The 12207-nt window shown below is 41.2% G+C and overlaps 1 protein-coding gene across 4 annotated transcripts in view; it reads left to right on the top strand.

Moving 5' to 3' along the window:
• KIF20B (kinesin family member 20B) overlaps positions 1-6867 on the top strand; it is a 76790-nt gene extending 69923 nt beyond the window's left edge. For all 4 annotated transcript variants that reach the window (XM_066355121.1, XM_066355118.1, XM_066355119.1 and 1 more), the window contains 4 exons: positions 643-744; positions 1142-1292; positions 4997-5139; positions 6621-6867. In XM_066355121.1, the coding sequence (XP_066211218.1) occupies positions 643-744; positions 1142-1292; positions 4997-5139; positions 6621-6698 (474 nt within the window). In that variant the 3' untranslated portion in view covers positions 6699-6867. The remainder of the gene's footprint in view (positions 1-642; positions 745-1141; positions 1293-4996; positions 5140-6620) is intronic.
• The last annotated feature ends 5340 nt before the right edge of the window (positions 6868-12207 follow it).

Genomic DNA, 12207 nt, shown 5'->3' with positions numbered 1-12207 from the left:
GCCAGGGTCAACAGAGTGTTTTAATTTTCATATTTTGCCTGTGTTTATAGTGAAGATTTTTATTTGTTTTTATTTGTTTTCAGTGCTTCCAAATTGTAGTTAGAGATCTTACACATAGTTGCTTTGCAGGAATTGGGGATAAGGGAGGTATATTGCTGTGCTATATTTTAAAGATGAGGTTCAAATAAAAGATGTATTTCTTCTAATCCTTTTCATTTAGCTTATAATTTCATTTTACATTGTGTGTGAAAATTCATATCTTTAATTATTTGCATATATACATGCATTAAATTATCACATTATACACCTTATACTTATATGCTGTATGTCAGTATCTCATAAAGTTCAGAAAAAATGATCCTTTCAGTGACGATTTTCAACTTCAGCACTATTGACTTTCTTTAGACAGTTGTCCTGTGCATCATTGGGGTGCTGGCAGCTTTCTGGCCTCTGCCCACTAGTTGCCGAGAAAACTCCACTTCCGCCAGCAGTGACAACCAGAACCATCTCCAGACATTGCTAGTGTCCCCTGGGGTCAAAAATCACTACTGGTTAAAGAACCATTATTTTTTTTTTTTTTTAAGTCTAGAGAAAGAAAGTATTGTCAAGAAATTAACCAATACTGACATACATTATTTTTAGGACTTTGTGAAGTGTGAAAATAAGAAGAATACCACACCCAGAACTAATTTGAAGTCCCCTGTTGCTGAGCCCAAAAATTCTTCTGTCAAAAAGGAACAAAAGGTTTGTCTTCCAGTTTGTCCAAACTTCACTATTTTAATAACTTACATTTATAAAGATAGAAGATGAAAATAAAGATGTCAAATTTGATTAGTAATTATTCAGATTCAGTTCTGTCTAATTACAACTCATTTGTCTTTGATTTTAATTCCTCTGATGCAGCTTAGAGTGTAGGCTCAGCGTTCGGCCAGTGGCATGCACTTACTGACGGGTCCCTTCTCCCTTAGCCTGCCCCCCACGCTCACTTTGCTGCCTCTGGCCTTTCATCCTTCTCACGTTCTCCATTGCAAATTCCCTGCTGAGAATTCTTAGCCTGTGTCTGGCCTGTTTAATTCAACTATGGCGGAAACTATTTCCTTCTAACACTCATCAACAATAATGAAAAATGTTTGTTTATTAGGTTTCAACAAAATTGTTATCTCAGAAAACATACTCTCTACGGAGTCAAGCATCTGCAATTAATGAAAACTTGGCTACTAAGAAAAAAGAAGGTACACTACAGAAATTTGGGGACTTCTTACAACATTCTCCAACAATCCTTCAATCAAAAGGTTTGCATAGAATTAAATGCCCTTTAATGTTAGGTATAGTGGGTATTTCCATATATTTCTGGTTGATATATAAACTCAGCAGTGAGTATTATATTTCAAGTAAACGTCCTGTAATAGGTACTGTGGGAGGAAACGTGGAAAGGTGATATGCCTTGATGTTCAATACGTAGTAGAGAAAGACCTGTATTGAAGTAATTGATCCAGAGCAGGTAGCTTAATGTAATTATAGAGATAAAATGTGCTGTGGTAATATTGGAGGGAAACGAGCCCCTATTCTAATTAGGGGCTATGGGAAGATTTTATGGAGAAGATGGGATTTAATTTAGTACTGAAATGTTGGCAGTATTGCACCTGTTAGAGGTGATCACTGTGAGTATCATGGGTATACTTTCACGGTTTTTTTCTTGTATAGATAAACATGACCTATTCATATATATCAAAAACATACCCTTCTGTACATACTGATTTAGTTTTTTCTGAAGTTGGAAACAGGGAGGCAGTCAGACAGACTCCCACATGCGCCCGACCAGGATCCACCCAGCATGCCCACCAGAGGGCGATGCTCCGCCCATTTCGGCCGTTGCTCTGTTGCAACCAGAGCCATTCTAGCACCTGAGGCAGAGGCCATGGAGCCATCCTCAGCGCCCAGGCTGACTTTGCTCCAATGGAGCCCCGGCTGTGGGAGGGGAAGAGAGAGACAGAGAGGAAGGAGAGGGGGAGGGGTGGAGAAGCAGATGGGCACTTCTCCTGTGTGCCCTGGCCGGGAATCGAACCCGAGACTCCTGCACGCCAGGCTGATGCTCTACCACTGAGCCAACCGGTTTTTCCTTATCCATATTAATACCTGTGTGTTAATATATGCTCAGATGTACACACTCATTATACGTACATAAACAAAAACATGTACACAGAGAGACCAGTTTTGACACAGGTGGAGTACCAGGAAAGTACAGGGAAAGTGCAGGCTGTTCTAGGTGGCATGTAGGATGTGGAGAGATTGTTGGGGGAGAAAGTAGAGGAGTAGTCAGGTTTCACAAGATGACCTGAGTGGTAGAGTAGAGTAAGTGGGAGGAGAATAGTGGTGAGGAGACTAGGAAGGGCTGGGAATATAAAGCAAGGGACAGCTTAATTGATCCAGATAGGTTGTGTAAAAACACTTTGTGTAAACACATGTGCAGAGGTTCCCGACTTTCTTGGTTTGTAGTGCCTTTAATAACTCGGTAATTTGTTTCATTGTGCTCCTTCACCCAGAGAAACACCTAATACTTCCATGCATTTAGTACTTAAGGCCAAACAGCCACTGAAAACTCAGCTTCTGAAAATTCAGGTTGCAAAGTCAGGTGATCATCATATGGAGTGGAATGCGGTGTTACTCTGAAACTGAACCACCTTGAGCTGTTGTCACTGTTAGTATCCAGGCAGGCTGCGGAACGTGTTACAGAGCGACGGAGTGGCCTGTGCTCCTGCAAGCTTGTCACAGCAGGGCTCTCACGGTTTGGGACCTTCAGGCTTACCGGACCCATTTGTTTATATTTTCCAAAAAATATAGACATCATTTTTTTTTTTTTTTTTTACAGAGAGAGAGAGAGAGAGAGTCAGAGAGAAGGATAGATAGGGACAGACAGACAGGAATGGAAAGAGATGAGAAGCATCAGTCATCAGTTTTTCGTTGTGACACCTTCGTTGTTCATTGATTGCTTTCTCATATGTGCCTTGACTGTGGGTCTTCAGCAGACCAAGTAACCCCTTGCTCAAACCAGTGACCTTGGGTCCAAGGTGATGAGCTTTGCTCAAGCCAGATGAGACCGTGCTCAAGCTGGCGACCTTGGGGTCTCGAACCTGGGTCCTCGGCATTCCAATCCCACGCTGTATTCACTGTGCCAACACCTGGTCAGGCTAGACATCATTTTATGGTATAGTTTGCATAAGCATAGAAAATATTTGGAGGGACAAATAGCAAACTGTTAAAAGTCTAAATTTGGAGAGGCAGAACTTGTTATTTTAGATTCTTATGGAGGTTATTTAAAAACCGATGTTAATCACTTCAGTGTTAAAAGAAAATATGTTTACAAGAAGGAGGTACCCATTTCAGTAACTGACTTCCTTACTGGGTTGACTTAGCTCCTTAACAGCTTCCCTATGTATATATCTGGCCTGGATTTTTTAACTTATTTCTCTGACTATAAGATAACCCTGTTTTGGATTGTTGTTACAATCCCCAGCTGTTGTTGATCAGATGGAAATATAGGGACTCAGGCCCTGGTCCAGCTGTGCTCTTGTTCATACCTGATTCCTGGCCTAGATGCCTTCATTTGGAGCCTCTTTATTGGGAACCTTCGGCAGAGAACTTCTCTGCCAAAGACCTTATGACAGGGAAGGGCAGGTAACCTTGAAGACACCTTTCTCCGCTCTACCTCTAGTTTTTCACTCCTAGCTCTTCCTCCGGCCTCCAGCCCCAAGGGCCAAAAAACCGCAAGAGTATGAGCCTTTTGTCTAAGTTCCCTTGGCAGTGTGATGGCCCACACTGATGAGCTGGTCCTCTGACATAGACCACTCCCTATTCTATGGGAAAATGTGGGAAAGGGGGTGGGTAGGAACTGGTGGTTTCTTTTTTATTTTTCTTACTTTTTCTTTAGAGAGAAGCAGGGAGGCAGGCAGACAGACTACTGCATGTGCCCGAATGGGATCCACCCGGCAAGCCCACTAGAGAGCGATGCTCTGCCCATCTGGGGCGTTGCACCGCTGCAATTAGAAACATTCTAGCTCCTGAGGCAGAGGCCATGGAGCCATCCTCAGTGCTCGGGCCAACTTTGCTCCAATGGAGCCTTGGCTGCAGGAGGGGAAGAGAGAGACAGAGAGGAAGGAGAGGGGGAGGGGTGGAGAAGCAGATGGGAGCTTCTCCTGTGTGCCCTGACCAGGAATCGAACCTGGGACTTCCCACACGCTGTCTTAATGCTGTACCACTGAGCCAACCAGCCAGGGTGGGAGCTGACTTTCTTTTGGCCATCAGCTACTCTGACATCTGCAGCTCAGCTCTCAAGCTCAGCTCAACCCTTGACAAGTAGACCCTCCATTTAATGCATTTCCTTTAAATGTTTTTTCTGTTTTTTTAAGAAGTGTAGTTATATGTATAAGAATATTTTTTTATCCAGGAGTGTTTTTAAATGGAAATATATTTTCTATTAAAACCATTATGTGCCTATTAAAAAATAAAACAAATGTATAAAGTAAGAAATTTTAAAATTTCAATTCCACTTCCCTAGAGTAATCAACTGTTAACAATTTGCTTTCTAATTTTTACTGTGTGAGTGTGTGTGTGTGTGTGTGTGTGTGTGTGAGTGAGAGAGAGAGAGAGAGAGAGAGAGAGAGAGAGAGAGAGAGAGAGCGCGCTATAAGTAAAGGGCTCACAATTATCAACAACCTTTACTTAATAGTCATTGAAGAAGCCTGAGTTTTACTGATGGTACTATAATTTACTAGTCTAATGATGCGTATTTTACTTACTTGTTTTTGCTCTTAATCATTATTTCATGTGTTTATTAGGCATTTAATTTTTTCTTTGTGAATTGTCCTTTCATGTCCTTTTACCGTTTACAAATTACAGTGCTTTTTAAAATGTGGTATGTTTTTACTTTATTAAAAAGTTTAAACCTTTGCAGTTAGAAAATTATTTCAGTATTTAACTAATATGTGTATTTTTATAGCAAAGAAGATAATTGAAACGATGAGCTCTTCAAAGTTCTCAAATGTAGAAGTCAGTAAAGAAAATGGATCACGACCAAAACGGGCCAAACGGAAATTATACACAAGTGAAATTTCATCTCCTATTGATATATCTGGCCAAGTGGTAAGCTGCTATTTTAGTTTTCTTAAAAGTAAAACTGTTCATGTTATTTTACATTTTGAAATATTCATAACAATTTGAATTTTTTTTTTTTTTTTTTGTATTTTTCCAAAGTGAGAAGCAGGGAGGCAGACAGACTCCTGCATGTGCCCAACCGGGATTTACCCGGCAAGCCCACTAGGGGGTGATACTCTCCCATCTGGGCAGCTGCTCCATTGTGACCAGAGCCATTCTAGTGCCTGAGGTGGAGGCCGTGGAGCCATCTTCAGTGCTTGGACCAGCTTTTGCTCCATTGGAGCCTTGGCTGTGGGAGGGGAAGAGACAGAGAGAAAGGAGAGGGGGAAGGGTGGAGAAGCAGATGGGTGCTTCTCCTGTGTGCCCTTGCTTGGAATTGAACCCAGTACTTTCACACACTGGTCCGACACTCGACCACTGAGCCAACCTGCCATGGCCACAATTTGAATTTTATAATAGGTTGAATTTTTATTTTTTAGATCAAATCTCTTTAAATACGCTTTAAATGTTAAACTTTTGATATCAGATAGGTTAAATTTATGGTAATTAAATATAAATGTGGCATTAATACATACACATTTTCTTCATCTACATTCATAAACTAGTCAGAGGCATTCCATCCATAGAATTATCACTGTTTAATAGCTCCTGGCATTTCTCTCTCTTGTTATCTTTATCACAGAGTTGTACAGATCTGGGCCCAAGTGTGCCTGGTAATACAGAACTGACATTTAGTCATTTCCTCCCACCTCTCCTCAGCCTTCCAGGTCCTATTGAGAAAAGACTGTAGTTTGTCACCAGGACTCTGACTCATTCTCCTCACTCAGAACAGGCTGTGCTGTTACAAGGAAAGTTCTAATTTTTTAGCATGCTTACATTTGCCTAGTTGATGAAAGTGCAAATAAAAAAGAAATTAAAGGAACAGTTTTCAGCAGGAAATGGCCAAGAAAAATCGGGGGAGTTTTTTAGCAATAGTAGCTATCAGATACTAGGTAGATACTTAAAAGCAAGTGGCTAAGAATTGTGGTTAATTAGGACATGCTGTTAAAAGTACTGTTTTCTTCATCACTTTTTACCATGTCTGATTAGTCTGTAATTTCCTCCCTTGATGAAATTATTTTCAACTTTCTAAGTTGTATAGTTGTTGCTGCAAAAGATCTTTTTTTTAAAAAGTTATTTGAGTCACATGTCTCCAAACACTTTAGTAATCATTTCAAGCTATATATGTCCTGAATATAATATGGAGTATAGATTATTTTAATTCTAAAATCATGCTGTGTTGAAAGAATCTCTTATAAAATCTGTTACAGTAAGCATGCCTTTTTCATAGAAGATAGTGTGCCTGTAGTCCAAGAGGACAATGTATTATAATATACCTATTATTTCAGTTACTAAGCATGTGAATATGTCTTACTGATTATAAATAAGCTTTTTATTTTTATTAAAAATTGTATAATTGTTAATTTCAGATTTTTATGGATTATAAAGCGAAGGAAAGTGATCATCAGATTCTCAAACGACGACTTCGAACAAAAACACCCAAATAAAATCACCATGGAGAATGTTTTAATATAAATTTTATGTTTATTATAATCATTGTAACTTACATCCTCACTCTGAAGATTTTTGTGTATATTATGACATTAAATCCCTCTGTATATATACATACATTGCTATTTTATACATAGTATAATTTTAATTCAATAAAGGAAATAAGTCAACATAAATTTACTTGTCTACTTTTCTAAGGCTTTTTTATAATAGTTTTTTATTTATTTATTTATTTTCCTTTTTGTATTTTTCTGAAGCTGGAAATGGGAAGGTAGTCAGACAGACTCCCACATGCGCCCCACCAGGATCCACCCGGCATGGCCACCAGGGGGCGATGCTCTGCCCATCCAGGGCGTCGCTCTGCTGCAACCAGAGCCATTCTAGCGCCTGAGGCAGAGGCCACAGAGCCATCCTCAGCGCCCGGGCCAACTTTGCTCCAATGGAGCCTTGGTTGCAGGAGGGGAAGAGAGAGACAGAGAGGAAGGAGAGGGGGAGGGGTGGAGAAGCAGATGGGCACTTCTCCTGTGTGCCCTGGCTGGGAATCGAACCCAGGACTCCCGCATGCCAGGCCGACGCTCTACCACTGAGCCAACCGGCCAGGCCTATTTCATATTTTTGACAGGGACAGAGTGTCAGAGAGAGGAACAGGTAGGGACAGACAGACAGGGAGAGAGATGAGGGGCATCAATTCTTTGTTGCGGCACTGTAGTTGTTCATTGATTGCTTTCTCATATGTGCCTTGAAGGGGGCTACAGCAGAGCGAGTGACCCCTTGCTGAAACCAGTGACCTTGGGCTTTGAGCCAGCCACCTTTGGGCTCAAGCCAGGGACCCCGTGCTCAAGCTGGCAAACTTGAGGTTTTTGAACCTGGGTCCTCCACATCCCAGTCCGATGCTCTATCCACTGCAGCACGGCCTGGTCAGGCTATAATAGCTTCTTTTTAAATTATATGTATTTTCCTATTATCTCAGGCATGGAGTCAGTGAGGGTCCCAGGAAAAATGGTATTGTTTTTGTTTGTTTTTCTAGACATACATGTCATAGGTCAGTTAATAGGTTTACTTGTATTTAACAGTGTCTTATGAATTGTTCTTACTATTGGGAAATACAACAGATTATACATATCTGTTTGGATTATAGCTAAGGTCAGGGAGTATGTACAGATCTGTTGCCAAAATATGTATAGCAGTCCTCCGTAGCTGCAATTTGATTGTCCTTGGTTTCAGTTACCTGGGTCAGTTTTGGTCTCAAGGTATTAAATGGAAGGTTTCAGAAAAAACAATTCAATAAATAATTCCTAAGATTTAAAATTGTGCACCATTCTGAGTCATGTCATGAAATCTCACACTGTGCCTCTGTCCCACCCCATCCCACCTGGATGTGACTCATGCCTTTGTCCAGCATAGTCATGCTGTCACTTGCCTCTCCCATTAGTTACTTGGTGGCCCTCTTGGTTATCAGATTGTCCTAGGATCATAGTGCTTGGGCTCAGGACCCTTCTTTTACTTAGTAATGGCCCCAAAGTGCAAGAATAATGACGCAGGCAACTCAGATATGGCAAAGGGGAGGTAAGTGCTTTCTTTAACTGGAAAGGTGACAGTTTCAACTGAATAAAGAAGAAAATCGTATGCTGAGGTTGAGATATACAAGGATCACTCTTCATTAATGAAATTTTTTTTTTAATTTTTTTAAATTTATTTTTTACAGAGACAGTGAGTCAGAGAGAGGGATAGACAGGGACAGACAGGAACGGAGAGAGATGAGAAGCATCATTAGTTTTTCATTGCGCGTTGCAATACCTTAGTTGTTCATTGATTGCTTTCTCACATTTGCCTTGACCACGGGCCTTCAGCAGACCAAGTAACCCCTTGCTAGAGCCAGCGACCTTGGGTTCAAGCTGGTGGGCTTTTGCTCAAACCAGATGAGCCCGCGCTCAAGTTGGGGACCTCAGGGTCTTGAACCTGGGTCCTCTGAATCCCAGTCCGATGCTCTATCCACTGCACCACCGCCTGGTCAGGCCATTAATGAAATTTTGAAGAAGGAAAAGGAAGTTGCTAGTTATGCTGTCACACCTCAGACTGCAAAAGTATGGGCCACAGTGTATGGTAAGTTCTTAGGTAAGATCGAAGAGGCATTACAATTATGTAGAAGAAATGAACAGAAAGTATGATCAGATTGATAGTGAAATTAGCACCAGATAGCACAGAGCCTATACAAAGACTTCAGCAGGGGGCCCCTTGAAATAAGTGACCACGTTCACATAACTGTTATTACAGTATGTTATAATTATACTTTATTAATTGTTAATCTCTTATGCCTAATTTATAAATAAAACTTTTCATAGATATGTATATAGAGGCAAAACATTGGGTTTGGTATTATCCATGGTTTCAGGCATCAACTGGAGTCTTAGAACTATTCCCTGCACACCAGGGGAACTAATAATATATGCATTATTAGGATTTTTTTTTTTTTGTATTTTTCTGGAGAAGCGGGGAGGCAGAGAGATAGACTCTCACATGTGCCCGACTGGGATCCACCCGGCATGCCCGCTACTAGGGGTGATGCTCTGCCCATCTGGGGCGTTGCTCTGTTACGACTGGAGCTATTCTATCGCCTGAGGTGGAGGCCATGGAGCCGCCCTCAGCGCCCAAGCCAACTTGGCTCCATTGCAGCCTTAGCTGCAGGAGGGGAAGAGAGAGCTAGAGAGAAAGGAAGGGGGAGAGGGGGAAACAGATGGGCGCTTCTATGTGCCCTGGTCGGGAATTGAACCCAGGACTTCCATACACTGGGTCAATGGTCTACCTCTGAGTCACCCAGCCAGGGCCGGAAAAGATCTTGAATCCTTAATTAGAATGTCTTTTATAATCGAATAGAGTTGCCTTTCTTATTTTTTCAGGAAATAGAAGATCAGAAGCAGAAAGTTAAACATGGAGATAGCATGTAGAGGACAAACATTGATAGCTGGAAAAGAGAATTTTTATTTTTTATTATTTTTTATTTTTATTTATTTATTTTAGAGAGGAGAGAGAGAGAGACAGAGAGAGGAGAGAGAGACGGGGGGAGGAGCTGGAAGCATCAACTCCCATATGTGCCTTGACCAGGCAAGCCCAGGGTTTCGAACCGGCGACCTCAGCATTTCCAGGTCGACGCTTTATCTACTGCGCCATCACAGGTCAGGCAGGAAAAGAGAATTTTAGACCTGCAGGGACCTAGGAAAATTTTAAGAATGCACTTTATAGATGAGAAAACAGACCTCTAAGTTGCCCTTTGGTTTTTAAAAAAACAACCAATAGGAGGCAAAAACAAAGAGGCCTCAAGAATTGTCAAATGGAACTTGTTAATCTAAAAGCAATTACATATCTAAAACAAAGGATTCATTGGATTTTATTTAGCATTGTTTATTGAATGATGACCCTAAGTCAGGAAGAAACTTACCTTTGGTGTTTCCTGTAGGAGATAATACCATGTTTAGGGAAAATATCCATTAAAATAGTTAATTATGTAATCTCTTTAAGCACTGAAATGTTTTTATTAGGCTGCGTGGTTTCCTTATACTAAAAATACTTACATAGTTGATCCTCATTTCAGAGATTCCATATTGACAAGTTTTCTTGCTAAAACTTATTTGTAATCCCCAAATCAGTACCCTAGGCACTTTTGTAGTCCTTAGACATGCAGTGTGGCAAGATTTTTGAGTTGCCTTTCTCAGCTGAGGTTGAACGAGGTGAACGCTGCCTTTCTGTTCCAGTTCTCAGACTAAACAGATGTCCACATCCCTGAATACAGACTGAAAGCACACTTTAACAAGGTCTACGGGGGAGATTTGCCAAGTAGAAGGGCTTTAGAAACACGTTGGGCTTTTCACAGATTTATACTAACAAAGCGTACATAAACTGAAGGTAGGAATCAAAATGCCCACTGGAATAAAAATCAACACTCTTCAGAGGAAGATGCACTGTAGAATCTCTACAACATACATTTTCTAATGTGTGATATGGAATCAAAAATCAGTACATAATGGGAAGAAACAGCAAAATGAGTCCCATGGTTTAAAAAACCCCCACAAGAATAAGTTACATGGCCCAAATGTGAATTTTGCAAAATCTTTTTTTTTTTTTTTCCTGAAGCTGGAAACGGGGAGAGACAGTCAGACAGACTCTCGCATGCGCCCGACCGGGATCCACCCGGCACGCCCACCAGGGGCGATGCTCTGCCCACCAGGGGGCGATGCTCTGCCCCTCCGGGGCGTCGCTCTGCCGCGACCAGAGCCACTCTAGTGCCTGGGGCAGAGGCCAAGGAGCCATCCCCAGGGCCCGGGCCATCTTTGCTCCAATGGAGCCTTGGCTGCAGGAGGGGAAGAGAGAGACAGAGAGGAAGGAGGGGGGGTGGAGAAGCAAATGGGCGCTTCGCCTATGTGCCCTGGCCAGGAATCGAACCCGGGTCCCCCGCATGCCAGGCCGACGCTCTACCGCTGAGCCAACCAGCCAGGGCCTGCAAAATCTTTTAAGTGGTTATGAAGTACATGTTCAAGCATTACAAGATATGTCACCTCAATGGCAAGGTATAAAGAAAATCAAATAGAATTGTCACAATAGAAAAGTAAAATACATCTACAAAATAGGTTTTTTAATTGATTGATTTTAGAGTGACAGAGGAGGAGAAAGAGAGAGAGGGGGAAGACTTCATTGATCTTTCCACTTCAGTGTGCATTCATTGGTCACTTCCCACAAGTGCCCTGAGCAGTTACTGAACCTGCAACCTTTGTGTTTTGGGATGATGCTTTGACTGAGCTAACCAGCCAGGGTTACTGGATAGATTTAATAGATTGGAGATCTCAGAAGAAAGTGTCAATGAACTTGAAAATGGATCAATTCAAATCCAATCTTAAGAGATTTGAGAAAGACGAATAGAGCCTCAGGGTCCTATAGAACAATGTCAAACAGAAGAGCACACAGGTAACTGGAGATCCAGAAGGAAAAAAGACTGAAAATGGGGCAGAAAAAAATATATTTGAAGAAATGGCCATGCATTTTCCAAATTTTAGGAAGAAATGTAGTTCTATAAATTCTAAAATAAAGCTGAAGAAAACCACACCTACGAAGATAGTCATACTACTGTAAACCAACAATAAAGAGAAATTTGGAGAGCAGAAAAATCATCCAAATCTTGAAGAACTTGAACAGCATGTTGCCTATAAGCTGCTTACTGGGAGAAAATACTGCAATACATACATTAGACAAAGGATGTATATAAAAATATACAAGAAACAGAATTTTAACGGGTATACAACCAACCTCATAAAAATCTGCTTAAGACAGTGGTAGTCAACCTGGTCCCTACCACCCACTAGTGGGCATTTCAGCTTTCATGGTGGGTGGTAGCAGAGCAACCAAAGTATAAATAAAAAGATAGATTTAACTATAGTAAGTTGTTTTATAAAGATTTATTCTGCCAAACTTAGCAAAAATCTGATATAAAGTACTTGGTAAGTAATTATTATTATT

Source organism: Saccopteryx leptura, chromosome 13 (assembly GCF_036850995.1).
Source record: "Saccopteryx leptura isolate mSacLep1 chromosome 13, mSacLep1_pri_phased_curated, whole genome shotgun sequence".
NCBI classification, from domain to species: domain Eukaryota; kingdom Metazoa; phylum Chordata; class Mammalia; order Chiroptera; family Emballonuridae; genus Saccopteryx; species Saccopteryx leptura.
The sequence above is the reverse complement of the archived record's forward strand: the minus strand, read 5'-3'. Positions and strand labels throughout refer to the sequence as shown.